This window comes from Mesocricetus auratus, unplaced genomic scaffold (genome assembly GCF_017639785.1).
Source record: "Mesocricetus auratus isolate SY011 unplaced genomic scaffold, BCM_Maur_2.0 Super-Scaffold_4256, whole genome shotgun sequence".
In the NCBI taxonomy this organism is placed as follows: Eukaryota; Metazoa; Chordata; class Mammalia; order Rodentia; family Cricetidae; genus Mesocricetus; species Mesocricetus auratus.
In genome coordinates this window covers 55,397,104-55,418,425 of record NW_024429182.1, presented here as the reverse complement: position 1 = coordinate 55,418,425, position 21,322 = coordinate 55,397,104, and the positions used below count along the sequence as shown (strand labels likewise).

Genomic DNA, 21,322 nt, shown 5'->3' with positions numbered 1-21,322 from the left:
ACTTTCTCCATATAATTGACTGTAGTTCCTCCCCCAAAGAACTCAAGCTGAAGGAGAAGTTCTTGGAGCAGACTCAATTCCAGCCACAGCTGTACATCTCCCACGATGCCAGAACCCCCTCCTTAGAGGTCTGACTGTCCCATTATCTGTGGGACCCTCTCTGGCCTCAAGAGTATCCAACAGCTGGCTGCAGCAATGCCCCTGCACAGGTGTGTGTCCTGTTTTTTTTTAATCAGGGTTTACCTTGGGTGGGTCAGAAGTTGCCTAAGGCCCTGGAGGAGATTGGTGAGAGGTCCCCAGTGAGCAGCCAGTTTGTGCTAAGCCCTGCTCACACCTATCTGGCAGAAACCTCACTGCCACACTGCTCAACCCAGGAAGATGTCCTTGCTGTACTTTGTTTCTTTGGTCCTGTCAGGCTCCTGGGGTTCCCATTTATCCATTCATCTACCAGTCCATCTTTATAGCCACCCATCATCTGTCTATTTATCCATGGATATGGTGGGAATTATAAGGAAGAAACCACAGATTTTTGTCACAGAAAAAGGAAAAATTTCAAACCAAGCCACTTAGAATGGAGCCACCATGGGAGAACAGAGATTCTGTGATAGGACCAAAATACTTACCTGACCCTCCATTCTTCCTTCCATCCATCATATCTACTCACTGACACATCCACCTACCCACCAGTCATCCATCTACTCATGCATCCGCCCACTTGTCCATCCATCCATCCATCCATCCATCCACTCATCTATCCATTTACTCATCTATCTCTCCACCTACCTACTCATCAATCTAGTCATCCTTACATTCATTTACTTACCCACGCATCCATCCATCCACTCACTCATCATCTATCCATTTTCTCATTCAACTATCCTTATATATACCCATCTGTCTATTAATCTATCCATGCATCTAGCCATCAAACTAATTACTCATTCATCCATCTACCCACCCACCCATTCATCCATCCATCCATACTTAGAACCACCCACCTACCTAACCACCATTATTCTCTGGCTACCCAATGGGTCAGGCCTTGTACTCTTTGCTAGGACATAAATTCACTGTAGTGTGGGGTGTTCCTGGTAGAGTTAATAGATGGGCCTGGACAACCTGGAATTGTATAGCTAAAACTGGCACTCAACAGAGCCAGGAAGTTATCTGAATAAGTAACAGCTACTCTTGGCATGGTGTGACTGTCATCTGAATTACAATGACCAGCACGATGGCTGGAATAGCTGCAGCTCAGGGAAGAATAGGGGACGGGGGGGGGACGGGGGGGGGGAAGGTAGGGTTGCTGCTGTTATGGAAGGACCTCAGGCAAGAGGTTAAGATACAAGGCATGAGGGAGTGGACTCTGAGCCCAGAGCTGGCTAGGACACAGAGTTGACCATGCTTCTTCAGCGGGATTGGATAGAGGAGTTTGGTGGGTCATGGGGTCTCAGATGAATGCCAGATGGGACACTAAAAATAACCAAATATGTCATTTTTTCATTCTAAATCAGATAGAATCTTCAGCTAGATTCCCGGGCAGGCAAGTTACATCAAGTACTAACCATTTGAAAACAAGCCTGGGGCTGGAGCAGTCTGAGAGGGAAGGACATGCCACCCAGAGGTCCCCAGGCCTGTGGTGTGGGGACAAGGCCTCTATTGTGAGGCTCATAAGGAAGTGCCCCTGCACACCACTTGCAGAGGGACGGGGAGGGGTAGAGGTCCAGGGAGGCCCCCTCTCCAGCACGGAGCCTGGGTTTATTGGGCTAACAGACAGATTTGTTAGGATGCAATGTGCAAGGCTGGCGAGGGATGGGGTGTTCCTGAGTGTGGAGCAGGCATCTGGGGGCATGCTCACATGAGGCAGCTTCTTGGGGATCCCCTATGCAAAGGGAGGATTCTGGGCTGCTGGAGAAATGAGGGAGGGCAGTGTTTCCCATGGGGCACCCCACTGAACTCCTGCTTGATAACTTCTCTATTCAAAAGGGTTCCGGGACAGCTAAGTTTGAACACCATGAAATCAGTTCCCAAGGATGCTGTGAAGACTGTGACTCTCTGGGCAATTGGTCACTGTGAGTCCATGTTTATTGATCCTGGTGCTGGTAGAATGAGGCCAGGTGCCTTCAACAAACATAGGGGCCAGGGGCAAGATGCAGGATGACCCCATAAGATGGGTTTCCTGGAAGCCCAGTGTGGGAGAGAAGAATGGAGAGGAAGAGGCAGGCTCCAAAGAGGTATCTACCTTTGCATGGTCAGGTACCTGTCAAGGACTGGATAAAGTGACCGCAGGAAGGAAACACAGATCCCCCAGGCCACTCACCCCTCCCAGCCCTGCCTCCCATTCTTCATTTACACACTTACTTTCCTGTCGTTGAACTCAACGTTGTCACCCTCATAGTCTCCCTGTGAATAGAAGCAAAAGTAAGTTCTAACTGTGCCACAAAGCATGAGGCTGACCAGGTGCCCCTCCCCCCATGGTCAGGGCTGTGTGAGCCCCTCCCCCCATGGTTAGGGCTGTGTGAGCCCCTCCCCCCATGGTCAGGGCTGTGTGAGCCCCTCTTTGCATGATTAGGGCTATGTGATTCCCACTGGCTACTTGACTTCTAACACCAGACTCCTGAAGCTTTGTCTCCTCTCGAAACCAAGTGGGATCCAAGAGGAGACCCATGGCATTGATTTGAAGTTGGCAGGGCTAAAGAATGGGGGTTTTGAAGGAAAAGAAAGCCTTCTGCCAACAAGAACACGTGGGAGTGCTCTGTGATGTCCCCACAGCACTTTCTAGGCGTCCAGTGTCAGGTGTCCCACAGAAAATCACACTTTCTGAATATCTAGATCCCTGAGCCCGACATGCCTAGAGGCCCAGAGACGCAGCCTGACACACAGCTAAGTGTTTGTCAGACCTGGACTCAGAACCAGATCTCAAAGACAAAGGAAAAGAGGATCCAAAAGTTGAAAGTGAGCCCCAAAATCACTAAGGGGAACAACAAGAGAGTGGCTCTTCACAGCAATGCCCACTACATGCAGCTGGCCTGAGCCAACTACCTGCTTTTGCTAGTCATTAGGTAGATACAGTGTGACTTAAGAGTCCACCGAAGGCTACCACCTCCTCTCCATTGGTCAGCAACATTTGCAGCATCTGCCATCCCCTGCAAGGTGGGGAAGATCTGGCCATGTCCCCAAGCAAGCGGCTCACTGTTGAGGTCTGAAGACAGTAGGGCCAGCCTCTTTCTGGACTCCAGGGGCCCCTCTCCCACTCAGGCTCAGGTCCTTTGGGTGTTTTCATGAATATGTCTCACAGTTCCAGTATGGATTCATTCATACCCGAGGCTTGCTTGTGGTGACCTGAAGGCAGGCAGATGCCAACCCGGAAGGAAGCTAAGAAGTCACCAAACAGCCAATGTAAATGTCAACAGTCTTTTCATGCAGGTGATACCTCTGATTACTGGAGACCTCCCCAGGGTCTCAGTCAGAACAGGTGACTCTTAGTCAGTACACAGGACTAATGTCAGCTGCCAAGATGGCCATGGTGCCCCACACCCACCTACAGATGTCAGGTGAAGGAAAGAACAGTCCACAGGAATAGGGAGAGGGTGAGGATGCCCCAGACCAGGAATGAAGATAGGGGCATGGATGGAGGCAGGAGATATATAAGCAAGTACCGAGCACTGTACAGTGAGCACAGCCACCAATCCCTCTCTGGGCCAGTCTAGCCAACCCTCCATCTGTGTCCTCTTTAAGGGCACTAGGCAGACCTGGCTCACTTCACACTGAGTTACTTTCCCTAGAATTATTTTGTGTTTTGCTTGCTTTTTTTTTTCTCCTTGGCTGTCCTAGAACTCCCTCTGCAAACCAGGCTTGCCTTGAACTCACAGAGATCCACCTGCCTCTCTCTGCTTCCCAAGTGTTGAGATTAAAGGTGTGCTTCTTTTGTATTTTGCAACAAGGTCTCACTATACAGCTCAGGTTAGCCTCAAGCTCATCATCCTCCCGGCTTCAGCCTCCTGAGTGATGAGATGGCAGATATGTGACATCACTCCTGGTTTCCCTAGCTGTTTTAATGTGAGCTTGGTACTTAATGGGATGGATGTTCTTCGGTGGTTTGCAAAGTTTATGGGTGGAAAGTTCCTTATTGTCCAGAGGTCTGTGCTTCCAAGCTGTGTGTTCCTGGGCAAACTGCCTGAGTTCCACAAGCCTCTGTTTCCCCATCCTTAATGTGGGAAGTGAGGCCACCCCACAGGTTTTCACAGGGCTGCAGCATAAGGAACAATGGCAGGTCTGATTGGCAAAGATGCAACATTTGACCTCCAGGGAAGGAAGACACATGGTTCCACAAGGGACGCACAGCATACTGCCAAACACAAATGGTCTTTATTCACAGTTCCTCACAGGGATTCTGTGGCTTTAGACAAGTTACTAAACCTCTCTGAGTCTGTGTCTTCACTGGGTTAAATGAGATAAAGCTTCCACTGTAAGCAGTTCTTGGCATGTAGTGAGTTCTCAGAAATGTTTTCCAGTGCAGACCGGGACTTAGAAACACTTTAGCTCCTGGGTCCCAGCTATACCAGGGAAGGCAGGGCAGAGCTAGGCTAGGCAAAGCTGTATCCTGGAGCCCAATGGCATCCTGCAGTGAAGAGGTCTTAAGAGTGGACTTCATGGGAGGGACCAATAGTACTGTCAGGCCCTACCCTGGAAATATTGAGGAGGAGACCAGAGAGCCAAAGTCCCACTAAATGTGCACACACACACACACACACACACACACACACACACACACACAGTGGCCAGACAGCCATCTCTTTGTGGGATAAGGGGTAATGGAAGGCCAGTGAAGGGAGGAAGAAATGAAGGGTGCTAGAGAAGAGGCAGGAAGCAACTAGCCAGCAGGCATGTAGGACAGCACACACAAAGGTACACGGTGGGGACGCTGGGCCAACTGCCCCCAAATCCCTGGCTCTACAGTGGGGTGGGAAGGGAAGATGAGGGGACAGATAAGCCCAGCATGGCTCTCCCCCAAGGTCACCCATATAGTCCACTGCCCTTCGGCAATCTTGTTTCTTCCTGAAAGTGGCTTCTTGTCTGTACTTGCTCTGACAGTCACATCTACCCTGCCATTAGACAGGCATTAGTCCTACCAGGACACAAAGTCTCTGAACGAGAGACCAGCATGGTATCTGGGTCTACCAACCCCCAGGTCTGTCCTCGTTCCCTCCTGCTCTGGGTTCCTGGTCTCTGCAGTATTCCTCATTTGGCAGGTCCCAGGGAGCCTCTGCTGAGGCTCACACACTACTCAGGCCCCACAGTCTAATCCCTGTATCCATGAAGATAATAAAGAGACAATCTTGCTCCATCTCTTTACCCCTGGACCTAGCAAAAGCTAAATTTGTCAAAGAGAGGCCAGCTGGATTTGGACACTCAACCCAGGAAGCTGGCCATTCACTGTATACAGAGCCCTGGTGAGTGCCAGAGCCCGGGGCGGCAGAGCTGGAGCCAGGGCAAACACCCTGTGGATCAGCTGGCTGTGAGGTATGGAGGAAGCCAGCCGGGCGTCTCCCACAGTCGCCCCTGTTTTCATGGGATTGTTCTGCCAGGCAAGACAGTTCTGTGTGTGACTTTTCCAGCTCCCTCTGAGGGGAACAGAGAAGGCCAAGCAGGAAGCTGTAACCACAGGATAACTGGAGCTCCCAAGAGGGGTGGCCGTTGAAGATTGAGGGGGGTATCAAGTGACACAAACATTAACCATATGTGAAGGTTACTTACATCATGTAGAGGGTACGCGGCTGAATATACGCCATTGGCCAGAAGGCTGGTGATGCCTTAAAAACAGAGGTAGAGAGAAGTTAAGGACCAGCAGGCCTGCTGCCCCGCATCTGGAAGTCAGAGCCATCACAGGGTGCTCCAGTTCACAGGGATTCTGCTCAAAGCCAGACACACCAGGCTACCCAGAGCCTGGTCACCATCTTGGGGTTCTTCCCCGGGTAGAACGCAGCAGGGCGAGTTAGCTATCCACTAGAGATGATTTCAACATGCTTGATTGGTTGGGTTAGGAAGACGCAGAGCACACCCCAAGAAGAAGTTCTGTCCCTGAGGAAGGAGGCAGGAGCAGTTCAGTCACCCCCAAACCTCAGACTCGCCAGCTACCCCCACCGGCCTGAGGGAGAGGCTGCAGATGGAAAGATGGCCTCCGAGTGGTCAGAGAAGCTGATCATGAAAAGATGGGCGGATGGGAAATTGATGGTGTCAGGAAACACACATACAATTTGGAATTAGCTTGTAAGTTGATGGGAGAAGCGGAAGAGGAGGCCCCGCTCTTACCGTATTTCCCACACTTCCGCCGTTTACTTAGAAGGGCAGAGTCCTTCCTTCTTCCCTCTCCTTGCCCTGTTTACACATTGGCTATTAGTTATACAGAAGGGCCTGGAAGGGCCAAAGTTACATTTTGGGGAGAGAAAGCTGGTGGAGGCAAGAGGTTCAAAGTCAAGTACTCAGGGCAGAAGGAAGATGGCTGGGCCCTTGTTGGCTGGGCTCAGAGCCCACACTCGCATAGGAGAAATAAAAACAGCCATATCTATACCTGTCTACTGGCAGGGATACTGTGCCTGGCACCAGAACCTGTTACTGAAAAGGAAGAGAAGAGCAGACCTCGGGCATGGAGAAGGGGATCCTGGGAAACTACTGTGGTCTTGACACACTCAAGACCAATGTCTTGGATCCTTGACTCCTTGAACCTTCAACTGCTGCCTAGCAGAGTGACTTTCTTGGTGACCTCTTGTGTGCCAACTTTTCTCAGCAGCCTGGAAGCTGAGTCTATGCAAAACAGCTCGACAACATTTGAAAAATAACCTAAACAAGGCCCATCTCTGAGGGACCCTTAGGAATCTCAGCCAGAGGTGGTCAGAGCATGTGGCTGAAGCCACGCTCACATCAAAATGTATGTGGGGCTGGATCCTGGCCTGTGGCCTCGTCACCCTTCCTAGGATGCAACCAGGGTAGAGTTGCCACAGGGCCTTTGCTTGTGTGGCAGGCTTACAACCCTCTTTCTTCATGCCTTCTGCCCTCACCTGAGAGGACTCTGCTGACCATAGCTCCTAATCACTCGAACTTCCCCAGCTCTCTTTCTGTGAGACTGCATTTTAGCTTATATGTTTCCTTACCCTAGAACACAAGTACCTGGAGCAGCCCGGGTACTTGTGACAGCCTGTGACAGACAGGGGCAGGCAGAATCCCATCAGTAGTCCACGGTGGGTCACTAAATGACTTTGTTGGTCAGTAGAGCTCCCAATCCAGGTGCCACCATGAAGTGTATTACAAAGGCACCTTGATCTCTCTCTTCCACAGAGAGTCAGGGGAACCAGGGAAGTAAAGAAAAGGGGGGGGCTGGGAACCTCAGGGTCAAGTTAGAATAGGGGCCAGCTCCAGTTCAGCCATGTTCTGCAGACCTCCATGGAAACCACACTCATTTCTATGGACGGGACCAGACGGTGCCTGGACTGGAGTCATGCACCCTTTCTACTTCTGGTAGCCTTGTCACAGCTGTGCTCTGACAGTGGTGACTTCGAGCCCCTGAGTTTGCTTCCTTCTCCACTCACCCAGGATATAAGACATGCGCATTCAGGAGGTCCACACTGTCTGAAGGGGCCAGGCCAATGGCGACAGGACTCCTGGGTTCCTGGCTGGGGAACTAACTCCAATGAATCAAGATATGAGCTTGGGCATCTCAGAAATTCCCTGTGGACAACTGTAGGCCACACTAGTCAGGCTACAGTCTCTGAGTCCTGGCAGAGCCCTCCCTGCAGCCTGGCCTATCTCAGCTAGATCACATAACAACGTGGCCACCGTTCTCCTTAGGCTGCAATTTCCAATGGCTCAGAACTGGGCTGTGGTCCCCAAGGGACACCCCTGTCATTCTTTCCTGATGGAATTATAATCAAAGAGAGGTTGGGCTCCTTTGTCTGCTTCTTTTCCATGGTTTAGGGTCTCTCTACAGGAAGCTGTCCTTGTACCAACAAACACCTTCAATCAAGGGAACAGCACTTCTGGGTGTAAAGTGCCTAGCTATAAATCCACCGGGAACAGGACTCTGGCATGGCTTTCCTGCCAGTTTCCCAGCCCTCTCTTCTGAACCAACATAGGCTTAAATCAAATCTCTTTGAGGAAGCCCCAAGCCAGATGCCCACCTCCCACTGAGAGGGCTCAGAGGGAAGATGGCCACTCAGAAACTGTCGCTGACCTCAAGGCCACAGAGTATCCTTACCCATGCTGTACTTGGCCTTTGTGCAAGTTGTTCTCTTCAGAATTTCATAGACCTAGTGCAGAGGGAGGGACAAAAAGGGGAGTGGTTACTCTGCTGCTCTACCAGTCAAAGCCACAGACACAGGGCACCAGGAGGGTCCTAGCTTGGGACTCTAGCAGGAGATTCCCAGGGGCAAGTAAAAGAGGGGTCACAGAGAATCCCTATCCTTCACTTCCTTCCTGGAGCAGGACTGATCCTACTGGCCTCACAAGGTGCCAGCCACGTGCAGTGGGCACCTTCCTAGGAACTAATGGGATGGGGGCAGGATGGGAGACACAACAGCCATCTCAGTGCCCTGCAGCTGCTCACTGCCCCTTTGTGGAGGCAAGAGCAGGAGCAGAGAGCCTGCCTGCAGCTCTGTATGGGTTAGAAGCCCGAAGGAGGACTCGGTGTTCGGGAGGACCTGGTGTGGTGGTGGATCTCAAGACTCCCGCCACACTGGGCACCAGGAAAGAAGCCCCCATGAAAGGACCCCATCCTTCCTCACATCTCTTTAACTAATGAGATATTTTGCTTGGTGGTCTCAAGAGCCCTGGCTGAGGAGTTTTGTTTGCCTGGTGCTGAGTCAGGAGAGCTTGGGCAAGTTGCACCACCACCCCCATGCTTCAATTTAACTCTTTGAACAGTCATGATCTAATTAGTTTCATTTCATTTTTGAGACAGGGTCTCATGTAGCCCAGACTGTCCTCAAACATATTTATTGTCAAGGATAACTTTAAACTTCTCCTCTTCCTGCCTTCCCCTCCTAAGTGCTGGGATTGCAGTGCATGACTTACGGGGTGCCAGGGATCAATCCTAGGGCCTACGGTCATCTAGGCAAGAACTCTACCAACTGAGCCACAGACATAGTTCCATGTATAATCTACAGATGAGGGTTTCTGAGCACGCTGATTTCCTCCTCAAACTGTTTGCTGTGTTCACTCAGGCAAGACCAGTGTCCCTCCATTGGCCTCTAGGCCTGCACTTTCTGGCTCTGCCATTACTCCTTTGTCTCCTATGTCAGCAGCCCCAGCCTCTTGCTCTGAGTCCCCTCCTGCAGCCTCTGTTAGAAGCACCCATCCCGGCACTTCTAAATAGTCCAGAGTCACACTAACAGGTCTCTAAGGCAGCTCTTCCCCCATGCTGTATTGTCACCCCACTCTCCTTCACCATCTGCCCTGTGATCCATGCTCTCAACACTTCTCCCCTCCCTCCAGGAGAAAGCATACTGCAGGTGCTTAATAAATCCCTGCTCATTGCTCTCCAGGACTCTCTCTGTCACTCTCTACATCTAACTGGTTAGCTTGTCATGACTCTCTGCTTATTCCACAAGCACCTCCTCCTTTCCACTCATGCAGTCATGACAACCACCATACACCTCCACCACCCATGACCCTGCATCCATCCATCTCCACTCTGTAACCTTACATCCATCCATCATCACCACCAGTGACCCCCTCCACCATGTGACTTCATGTCCATCACCTCTACCATGTGAACCTACATCCATCCATCTCTACCACCATGGGACCTCATACCCATCCACCTGCACCATGTGACCTCACATCCATCCACCTCCACTACCACATGCCCCACACCCATCGTTCTGCCCCATGCGACTACATACACACCTTTCACACACTCCTCACAGCCAACCCCTGGGAGTGAGCCTTGCTTGGCAACTTTTTATGGTTCCCCACTGCCTACAGGCTCACTGTCTAAGATTCCAGTTAGCACAGTGGGCTCTTGTCTCTTGAAAGCTGCTGGTCTCTGACTCCAAATAGCTTGTACATGGAGCCACCCTAGTGCCAGGAGAGAAGTGGTCAGTGTGGAGGGAGAGACTGTCACACCTGAGCCTAAACCACACGATGAAACCTGACTAGCCATGTGCAGATCTGTGAATCAGCAAATCCCTTTGGAGCACAGGGGTGGTCTGTACACTGTCCTCCAGGGTCTCTGGGAGGCAGTGTCCCTCCTTCCTCCAGTAGCAAACAGTCATGGCTTTCCGCATCTGCTGTCCCCAGTGCAAAGGCTCTCTGGCTTGGTGGAAGTAGCAACATTCACCCAGGAGAACCTCAAACTAAATAGCATTGCAACTAACCACCAGAAAGAGGTGTCAGAATTGCTCACAGTCCGTCCCACTTCAGTCACCTCCCCACAGCAAAAGTTCTTCTAGAGGCATCTGATACTCCAGAAAATGTACAAAGCTAAGGCGCACACACACACACACATACAAGCATGGGCACATAGCTGTTACAGTGATATAGAAGAGACACTGTGCAGGTCACACTGTAGGAGTTCTCCCAAGAGACAGACATCCAAGAGGTCAGTCCCAACTCCCAGAGGCCAAGAAGGGACATGGCTGCTCCTCAAACACAACAGTCCCAATTCCACCAGAAGCCATGTCTTTGGGCAAGTTCTTTGCTGCTTATTATCATGAAATCGAATTGTCAAAATTAATCAATAGTGGGCAGGCCATATGGCTCAGCGGATAAAGGTTCTTGTTGCCAGTTTGACCCTCTGAGTTTAAACCCAGAAGTTGAGAATGGGCTTCCTCTGGTTGTCCCATGGCCTCTACCACATACACCACGGTACGTGGACTCACCACCCCTAATAAGTAAGCTAATAAATATGCAAAAAGTTAAATTAATAACACCAATGATAACAGGATCACACTACGCCAAGGGATTGCCCTGATGGGGGTGCTACCCTGATACTACGGCGGGGGAGGGGGGCAAACCAGAATCAGTCTTGTTCTGACACAGGCTTGGGAATGCTCCTTCAGGTACAGGTAAGGGGAGAGGGAGCAGATAGAAGCAACTGCCTGTCCTGGGCCTGAGTCTCCTTCACCAAAAGGACCTGTGCAACCCTCCTGCAGGGTGGTGGCTGCAAGGAGAATTCCCTGAATCAGGCAAACAGGCAGCCTTCCCTCAGCCTTGCTCTGACCCAGCCAGACTGGATGCTCTCAGCAGGAGAAGGGAACAGAGTAGGCCTTAGCCGCCAGGCGGATTTCTTGTTTAGATAGAAATTGGGTCCTGTGCCACGCACAGTCCCAGCTTGGCTGGCAGTCAAACTGGCAGCTGAAGAATAAACACTAAGCCAGTGCCCTGAGTAGGGCAGGGTGGCCTGCGTGGTCAGATTGCAAGCTAGGCTGGCTGCACTAGCAAAGGCCTTGGGATATTATCCTAATGCATGTGTGCCTAGGCTGGGCTGTCTGGCCTGCTCAGACATACTCGGCCAAGCCCCTTGCAAACTCTATCAGGATGGAGTGACCAGGGGGCTCTGCAGGCTTGGAGCTCGAGGCCTGGAGGTCCCCTCCCCCAGCTTCCTGCAGCTTAGTTCTTTCTCACGCTCCTCCTCCAAAATTGAGCAGCCAGGGCCTCCCTCCCCTGGGCCACCCACTGCCCTCCTGATTCATTATTCTAATTATTTTTGTCACAGGCAATTAGAGCTGGCTTCCACCCCGAGGAGTTTCAGAGAAATGAAATGATCACCGGGGTCCCCAGGGCACCCTCTGATTAGGCAATTCCAGGACGCCTACTCACTATTGTGCTCCGGGTTTTGCTGTCGAAAAAAGAGTCCCTGTCAGTCAGGTCGAATCTGCAGGAACAGAAGGAGACAAGGTGACTGCTGTAGGCGCCAAGCCTGGGAACTCACCCTCTCTCCAGTAACAGTGACCACGAAGGGCCTAACTACCCTCATAGCAGCACAAGTCCCCCTGTCCCTGGGCATGGCCTTAGCTGATCTCATCAGCCCAGTGTGGGAGGTCAAGACCCCCGTTGCCGAGAAGGAAACTGAGAATACCCTCCAGCTCCAGTTTGTTGTTTTGCTTTGTTGGAGGCAAAGTCTCATTGTAGCCCAGGCTGATCTCCAACTGGCTGTGTAGATGAGGATGGCCTGGAATGCCTCATCCTCCTGCCTCTGCCTCCTTAGCAATGGGATGGAAAGCATGGGTGACCATGCTCAGCCAGGTTTTGATGAAATAAAATCCCAGAAGGCAATCTTTCAAGCTCCTGTTTCAGTGTCAAGGGGACAGGGAAGGTGTCATTCCTTTACACTCCTTTGAGGACACTCTCCTTGGAAATGGTTTGCATCCAGGTATTCTGGGCCACACAGAGATTGCCTGAGATTTCTGGGGCATGGGAATATCTGAAGTCACCATTCCCTGGGGCGCTTAGTGGAGAAGAGGGTGGAAATGAGCTGGGTTTGGACAATGGGTGTGGTCCTCTCATGCCCCTGAGCTGGCAGAGGCCACTGGGTATCCAATCTGCCAAAAGACTGGCCAGTGTAGTCAGGGTAGCACGTGACTCCCCTGAAGCCACCACCATCTTTGCAAAGCAGAGGCCTGAGCTAAAATGTGGGTGCATGCTCCTTGGCATTCTTGAGGCCACAGTGCCCTCAAAGTCCCCTTCTCCTGGGCCTTGCCATGCAAACTGCCTGAGCTCCTGGTACCCAAACCTTTTCTCCCACTTCTGCCAGTGAGGCCAGGCTTGGGGAGGCCTTGCAACTGCTGCACCTGAGCCAGGTGGCTATGCACCGTTGTCTCTTGGGGACAGGAAAGATGGAAGGTTCCAGAACAGACTCAGCACTGCCAGGCAACACACTGCTGGCTGTGGATCTCCAGGGCCTTGGGACTCCCTTGAGGAAGGCTTCTTGATCCATCGATTGCTGCCTCACCAGCTGCTCCAGGGGCTGCTGAGGTTTGGTGAGAAGGAACCAGGCTCAGGGGGACAAAGCTAGGGTTGGGCAGCCTAGCCCTTTGCTCTAGTCAGGGCCCAGTCAGCTTTCCCTAAGCATTATCAAGCCCAGGCCAGGCTCCTCAATCCCTTTCCTCTGTGACCAGGGCCCTTAGAAGTTGCTGCCTCAGCCTCTTTTGGGCTCAACAGTTACAAAGTACTTCTAAGAACATGTTCCCCTGTACTCCTGACTCACAGGTGTTGCTTCTCCCGGGAGAAGGGGTAGGAGAGCCTCTTTGTGGCCTGCGGTCTGTGCTCAGCCACCTTGGGCTGGATGGGGTCTGTGATCTTCTGCAGGACGGAGTTGATGGTTTTCAGGAGGCCTCGGGTCTCACTGATGTGGTACACCTGTGGGCAAGACCAGGCCGGGGACATGAGCCACTCTCCTGAGCTCTGACTCTTGTGACAGCTGGTTAATTTCCTGTCATGAAAACAAGCCTGTGCACTAGTCTGTAAGGAAGTTTCTAGACTGGGTTAACTGAGGTGTGAGACCCACCCTGAATGTGGTGGGCACCATTCTGTGGTCTGGGGTCCCAGACTGAATACAAAGGAGAGAGTAAGCTGAGAACCAGCCTTCGTCTCTGCTTTTTGTTTGTTTGTTTGTTTGTTTTTTGTTTTTTTTTTGTTTTTGTTTTTGTTTTTCGAGACAGGGTTTCTCTGTATTGTTTTGGAGGCTGTCCTGGAACTTGCTTTGTAGAGCAGGCTGGCCTTGAACTCACAGAGATCCACCTGCCTCTGCCTCGTCTCTGCTTCTTGATGACGGATGCAACATGACCAGCTCTCTCCTGCTCCTGCTCCACGCCTTCCACACCACTGTGGTCTATATCTCCCTAAGCTGCTTTTGTCAGGGCAGCATGTAAAATGACTAAGTCATCTTTTCCTCAGATGGTCGGAAAAATAGCCCACGTTGGTAAAGTTCTTCCTGGGAGCAGAGCACCCAGGTAGCCAGTGTGCCCACTATCTGCTCTGTTCCAAGCTTACCCAAAGAACCCAGAATTTTAGGAGAGTCGGGCCAAGAGATCAATTATAACACATTCTAGAAAACATTTGCCCCGAATGTCTCTTTTGTTTCCAAAGCTATAATCCAAACGGCTTCAGTGGATCTGAGAAGCCGCATTGGACATCTCCCTTCCACCCACACACATAAATATGGACTCTCAGCCCAGCTTCCCTGGCAGGCTGCTCTTCAGCCATAAAGTTTTCAGAGATTAAAAGGAAAAATCCCAGCAAGCTAGAAAATGTAATTAAATTGAATCTGATAAATTATCTGAGACCCCACAAGCATCAAAGCAAGGCCTCAAGCTGAACTATATTTGTTCAGGTCAAATTCCTGGGACAGAGCGGGCAGCTTTTCTGCCTGGACCTTCTCCTGGTGTCTGGGGGCGGGGAGTGGTCTTAGGTATTGTTCTTTGTTTTTTTAAGTTGTGTATGTGCCTGTGTGTTTACATGTGTGCCTGTGTGTACCTGCAAAGGCCAGAAGAGGGCACTGAATCCACTGCAACTGACATCACTGACAGTTGTGAGCTGCCCTATGTGGTCCTGGGATCTGAACTCCAGTCCTCTTACAAGAGCAGTTTAAATGCGAAGGCATCTATCTAGCCCTGGCCTAGAGTCTCTAAAAACCACTGAGGCAGGGTCAGATGCTTCACGGTGGATAGGAGCTATCCCCTGTGTCCTCATCCCCTCTTGCCTTTTCCATGTGATTCTGCTTCGGGTGACCTCAGACCAAGACTAGTGTTCTGCAATATAAACATAACCACCTACCTTCTTTGTGGGCATCTTCAGTTTCAAAAACTCAGCTTCCCTGCAGAGCACGTGCCAGGGTGCATGGATCTTCACGAATCCGACACCATGGATTTTGGTCTACAGAGAGAAAAAGGGCTGTTGGTCAGGCTATTTGGCAGCGGGGACCCCTATTCACCTTGGTACCCAGCTATGACTGATAAGGTGTGGCTGCCTTTACCTGGCACCTGTCCCATTCTGACAATACCCACCATGATGGCTAGGGACTCTCTCTGTCTTTCTCTGTCTGTCTGTCTGTCTGTCTGTCTGTCTGTCTGTCTGTCTCTCTCTCTCTCTCTCTCTCTCTCTCTCTCTCTCTGTCGACAGGGTTTCACTGTGTAGCCCTGACTGTCCTGGAACTCACTCTGTAGACCAGGCTGGCCTGGAACTCACAGAGATCCACCTGCCTCTGCCTCCCGAGTGCTGGTATGAAAGTCATGCTTCACCACTGCCTGGTGCTAGGGACCTTTCTTACATACAGCACTTTATGCAAGAATCCAGGGGTCCCCCAATCACAGCCAAGAGGGATCTTAGGGGGTCTAAAACACTTAGGAAGTTCTCAGGAATTAAGTAAGAGCCCCCAAAGCCTAGTAACAACAGAGGACCATTCATGATTCCAGATCCACCCCGCTCAACCTTGATTGGGGCTCTCATGGCTCACCGAACAGGTGCTGGTGTGTGGGGATCATAAAGTCCTCTCTCTGATTGTAGCTGAACTTCAGTTTCCATGCATATCTATGACTATTATCTTTAAAGCACTAACAGCTTGACACAGGGACACCAAGATTTCGAGTCCAGGTCCCTCTACAGTGCTGCTCTGACTTGGGACAAGTGTGATGGCAGTTTTGTCAATGTGACACAATCTAACATCATGCTGGCCTGTGGATATGTTTCTGTGATGGGCGGTCTTAATGAATAGGAAGATATGCCCATTGTGAGTGGCACCACTCCCTGGACATGAGATCCTAGATTGTGTAAGAGTAGGAAAAGTGAGTTAAGTATAAGCACACATGTATTAACTCATCGCTCTTGACTGTGGACGTGATGGGATCAGTTGCTTCAAGTTCCTGCTGCCTTGATAGCCCTGCAAGGATGGACTGCTTTCCTCTTAAGGTTATTTTATCACCATCAGTCATGTCTCTCTGTCGAGTGACAGGAAGGAACCCAAGGGCTACTGACTGGCAGCCAAATTAATGGCTCCATAAGAACTGATTGCTACCACTGGAAATGAAATACATGATTGCCTATCTCCTTACAGAGGCGGGGCACTTAAGCTTGCTGAGAAGTCTCTTTAATCTACCAACTCTTGGCTAACAGGGTCCACCAAGTTCTGACTCAAGCTGTGCTTCCCCAATGGCAGAAGTGCCATGTCTGGCCCCTGGTTCTCTGTAGACACATGTTCCTTGGAAAAGGCCCTTCGTGAAGAGACAGGTGTCTACATAGTCACACAAACATGTAGGACCTTGCCCAGATCTTTCACAAGACCTCTCATGGCAGATTGGAGCTCAGCCCGAGGTCTACAGACCTCTCTAGTTCATAATTCTGAGACCTGAAGGAGTTTGTCCTGAGGTACGGAGCAGCCAGTGTGGCCTGCACCCTCTGTCCCTGGGACCACAGGCTGAGTGAGTTGTCCAGCCCGCAGGTGTGCCGCAGTCTGATGGTCAAAACCCACCAAGCCAATGTCATCTGAGGATGGTCTATAAGGTAAAAACTTCTGGGATGCTGCAGCGGGATTGTTTCTGAGGCTTTTCTGCTATCCCAGGCTACATGGTGAATTTCATCCAATAAACCAATCAATCAAATTAATCAACCATCTGAAGTGGGTGACACACTTGTCCAGACCTCAAGTCACAAAGTTGGTGCCTCTAGGAGCTGGCACACCTGGCAGAAAGACATAGATCATGATGGGGATTGACAAAAGCTGGTGAAGTGCATGCCTAGCATTCGTGAGGCCCTGGGTACAAGCCCCAGTACCCCATAAACTAGGTGGAGTGTAATCTCAGCACTCCAGAGGTGTCATCCTCAGCTTCATAGGGAATGCCAGACAAGCCTGGGATAATCAAGACTGTCACAAACAAGTGTGATATTTCAGGCCAGAGCCCAGGGATGAAGGACTCTGGCCACAGGCCTGGTCTTCCTCTTTGAAGAGACAGATCTTATCCCTGGATAGAAAAAGCACCCCAGACACTTAGAATAGAGATCTCTGGTCCTTCTGCTGCCCCCTGGTGTAGATGGGATGGGTTTGGGAGACCTGTGTGGTCCATGGCAAGTGTTTTAACCTCTCTGAACCCTGTTCCCTCACCAATAAGGCAGGTGATATGAGGTCTGTTTTGTAGACAGAGGACTCTGGTGCCCTTAGGAGCCAAGCCCTAGCCTTGGGCCTGCAGGCAAAGTCCATACAAGAGACTGAAGGGGCTGAGCACAGTTTCAGCCTGGCTCAGGTTAGGCCATGCCTGCTTTGACCGGCCCTGTCACAGAGTCTGCAGCCCTGACTCACAGGCTGATGTCATGGGATACCCCTGAGTCAGGGGAGATGTCTTAATGGCCCATGAGTGGTGGAGGCTAGCTTTTCCACTATAGACCAAGATTCATCTCTGTGGAGTGTTCGCCCGCACGCTAAGACCCAAAATATTCTTTACAGTTCCAGCATCCCTGGGAAAGTGGGCCCTGCTGACGTGAGTTCCCGGGTCTCTCCCAAGGAAACATCTGGTTGGTGAAAGGGTCGTGGGACCCGTTTAGCAAAAATACACTAAGATGTTTTTTAAAAAAAACGTGGTACCCAGCCTGACCACAGTCCTCCCACAGTGGGAGGAGCCTGGGGGATGGCCAGGTCTCTTCAGCCACAGCCAAAGGCTGTGAAAGACTAAGTTCTACCCCCACTCCTGATCACTGCTGAGACATTTGAAACCACAAACTTACAGACATGAGGTCCCTAGCTAGGCTATGGGGATCTGTGAAGGGACATGTCCCCAAGAAGCCCCCAGCCAGAGGATGTGGGGAGGGTTAGGTTAGGTCATTGAGCTCCATAAAGAGTGCAGCTGAGGAGTTAGGCTTCTATCCTGAGCCCCAAGTGAGAAGACTCTGACCTCACTAGAGCTGGTTCCAGAACATTCAGCACTTGAGAGATTGAAGCAGAAAGATTTCTGTGAGTTCAAAGGTGTCCAGTGATGCCAGCCTGGGCTACTTAGTGACTTCTGGTCTAGCCTCAACTACAGTGTAAGACTGTCTCAAAAACAAACAAACACAAAAGAAAACTAAACTAGAACTTTGACCACACAGGTGGCAAAAGCCTGTAACCCAGAAGGGCAGGAGAGTGAGGAGTTTAAAGCAGCTTCACCTACATAGCAAGATCAAAGCTAGCCACAAGACCCTGTCTCAAAAAAAGGAAGGAAAAAAAGGAGAGGAGGGAGGGAAAACCTTAACTCCCCCCAAACAAAACAAGTCACAGAGGTCCCATGAAAGGTTTGTGTGGCTAAGGACACAAGCCACCACTCACCCTTGCGCCTGAAGCCCTGTGTAGCAGTCAAGGTAACGCCCAACTATACCTACCATCTGCCTAATGTCCTGACCCCCACCTGGCTTTCTCCACGGGCAATGGCTGCCTGTACAGATGTGAGCTTGAGACATATAGCTCTGCTTCAGCGTGTGCCTAGGATGGCTGACTGCACATGGCACAGACTATTCAGTGAGTGATTGATAGAGGAAAGGAAGGAACCAGTCTTTAGTAAGTGCCTACTGTGTGCCAGATGGAGACAGTCTCAGCATCTGGTCTGGTCCCACCTTCTCTCAGTCTTTCTGGTCTACCTTAGTGTGCCCTTGTAGGTGATGAGGGGCGGGGGAGATCTGTAGACACTTGATCCAGATGTTTGAGCAGCAGGTGTGGCATGGGAACTCAATCTGCGGCTCACTTGCCATGCTCACTCCACTCCTCCACCCACACAGCTCCCAGAGGGTGAGGCGTGGCCCATGGGGTTGGGATATGTTGCCACTAGTGTGGGGCCTGGGTGGGGAAGAGTTGCCCGCTAACTGGCATGCCCACAGTGTGGGTCCTGCTAGCCATGTACACAGTATGTGGGAGACCTGGAGTCTATGGCAAGAATGAGTTTGGTGCCTACACACCCTAGGGGAATGTCCTTAGGGGAATGTCCCCTCCACTCTATCCTCAGATTTGAGCCTTAATCTCGGGGGAGCCACGAACTGGTTCTCAGTGGGTGGACCAGGTTCACTTGCCCTTTGCCAAGAATATGGCAGGGACACGTCCTGAATGTGTTTCTTTCAAGCCCTGTGCCTGAGGCCTGCCGGGTGACAGAGAAATCAGCAGACAGATCCAGTCACACCTCTACTGCCACTGAAGGTGGGGCCACCCACCCAGGGCAACCCTCCATGGAAAACAAAACAAACAAACAAAAAAAGCTGGCTGCAATTAGAAAAAAAAGTTTAATGCACTGCCTTCAAGATTCTGCACAGCTGGTACCAGGGCAGGGAGTTGCAAGGCATGCCATGACAGCAAATGTAGATCCATTGAGGACACTAGAACCATGTCTTCAGAGGGTGGTGAAATCTACCTTGTAATGGTAACAACCAGGCCTGGCTGGAACTGACCTCAATGGCCACTCAGCCATGGTAGGAAAGAACAGGCTAGAGACCCTTCCAGGAGGCAAAGGTTGGTGGCTGTTGGGGAGCTTGAGGGTACAGCAGGATTTACACCCCAGGAATGGGCAGACACCACCAAAACAACCCCACACTCTCGTGAGCATGCTTGCTGCTCTGAATCACCCTAAAGAGCCTGGAGAAGGAAACTGATGAAGAGAAGACAAAGAAGAAAGAGGAGGAAAAACATCTGTGAAGGTGCGGTGGCTTCACCCATGACTGTGGCCCTGAACAGTTCCTACCACAGTCAGCTCAGGCCCTGGGAACCTGTCCATGTTCCAGGAGGTTCTTGACGGGCAAAAGGACAGCTGAGCCCACTGGGTGTAAAGAACCCAGGAATATGGCTAGGGAGAACCAACAAGTGACAGAGACAGAAGCCAGTGCTCTTGGCCAGAGAATGTGAGCTCATTAGATGGATGACAGGCAGGTCAGCCTGCTCACCTCAATTAAAGACTTAAACTTCAAGACAGGAAGGCCTGCAAAGGACAGGAAACTATTAAAAAGTGACACAGCTGACTTGGGAAAGAACCAAACAAGAACATCCAGAAACTAAAAGACTTGTACTGAGAAAAAAATCCTGACAGTGTTGGCAAACAGCGCCCCCAAAGACAGCAGGGTTAGAGGACTGGTGTGGGACAGAGGCACTTGAGAGGGCTTTGGGACATTTGCTCACTCCCATGGGGTGCTTACGGGCTGTGGCCCGCCTCAAGCTTTCTGACTGACGGATGCAAGCAGAGTTCCTGGCAGGCTCCTCCAGGCCTGGCCATGGAGAGGACTTCAGATGGCAGCCACAATGGGGCAGGGTTGACCTGAAACCACCTGCCTCCCTCAGCCCAGGGTGAGCTTCCCGAGACGGGAAGTGCTCGCAAGCCTGCGGGAGTCCAGAGTGACAAGCATGGTGCCTTGGCCACTTGTGACCCCAGTGCTGGAGTAGCAGGATGGGTTGCCCAGCCAGTTTAGCCTAATCAACTAGCCAATGAGAGACCTTGTGTCAAAGAACAAGGGGTGAGGAACGACAGCTAAAGTTGTCTTCTGGCCTTCACACACGCATGCACACATACATGAAGCTGTGCATATACACGAATACACACATACACACACCCAGAATTCATGGCCAAAGAAGCGTGTTTCTGCAGAACGAACCAAGCTAGAGACAACTATCTGTGTTGCTTTGAGTCTCAGTAGCGCCTGGGACACGGCCTGCAGAGACCAAAGAAGCAGCGTAAGGTAGTAGAATTGGGAGTTATGACTTATCCAGGCTGGACTCCAGCATTGCAGCATGCAAGAGGCCAGTGCCTCCTGGCGGGGGGCTATAGGAGAATGCTGCTTGTACTAGGGTGAACAGCTCAAAATCAGGTCTTCAGTTGGTTTTCTAGACGCATCAGAGGCAAGTTGGATGTGTCCCCCCATATCTGTCCTCCCACACTTTGCCAGGAAATCCACAGGGGTGGAGTAGGGGCAGCTTGTTTCCAGATCTATGAATCCCATGAACTGGACAACAGCCTCATCTCATGAAGGAAAACACACAGACACACACAGTGCTGAGCTCTACAACTGCCTGTAATCACTGGAAATGACAGGAAATGGATCTTCCTGCCCTACCCACACGTTGGGGCTATGGCCACCCTGTCCTCCAACTTCCCCAGTCACCTACACTTCTCTTCATGAACATGAGTTCTGATGCTGCCTGGTAGTGACAGGGTCAGGCCACTGTTGCTGCCCAGACCTGGGAACTGTGGGAACACTGCTTACCATGTGCCATGCTCGGTACTCCTCTCCTAATCTCACCCACTACTCATGAGGAAAGTCTCACTATCACCCCCACTTCACAGATGGAGAAAACTGAGGCCCAGAAAGGGGATGCCAATTGAGTCAAGAAATGGCTAGT

The 21,322-nt window shown here is 51.1% G+C and overlaps 1 protein-coding gene across 9 annotated transcripts in view; it reads right to left on the bottom strand.

Annotated features, from left to right (window-relative positions):
- The window catches only part of Ano1 (anoctamin 1), a 164,182-nt gene that overhangs the window by 55,592 nt on the left and 87,268 nt on the right, over window positions 1–21,322 (bottom strand). For 5 of the 9 annotated variants that reach the window (XM_021227304.2, XM_040750628.1, XM_021227295.2 and 2 more), the window contains exons 4-10: window positions 14,767–14,865; window positions 13,199–13,350; window positions 11,812–11,866; window positions 8,249–8,300; window positions 6,310–6,375; window positions 5,755–5,810; window positions 2,359–2,400 (exon numbers count right to left, since the gene is read on the bottom strand). In XM_021227304.2, coding sequence (XP_021082963.1) covers window positions 2,359–2,400; window positions 5,755–5,810; window positions 6,310–6,375; window positions 8,249–8,300; window positions 11,812–11,866; window positions 13,199–13,350; window positions 14,767–14,865 — 522 coding nt within the window. The remainder of the gene's footprint in view (window positions 1–2,358; window positions 2,401–5,754; window positions 5,811–6,309; window positions 6,376–8,248; window positions 8,301–11,811; window positions 11,867–13,198; window positions 13,351–14,766; window positions 14,866–21,322) is intronic. The other 4 variants (XM_021227301.2, XM_005064115.4, XM_040750648.1 and 1 more) reach the window with 1 other exon arrangement.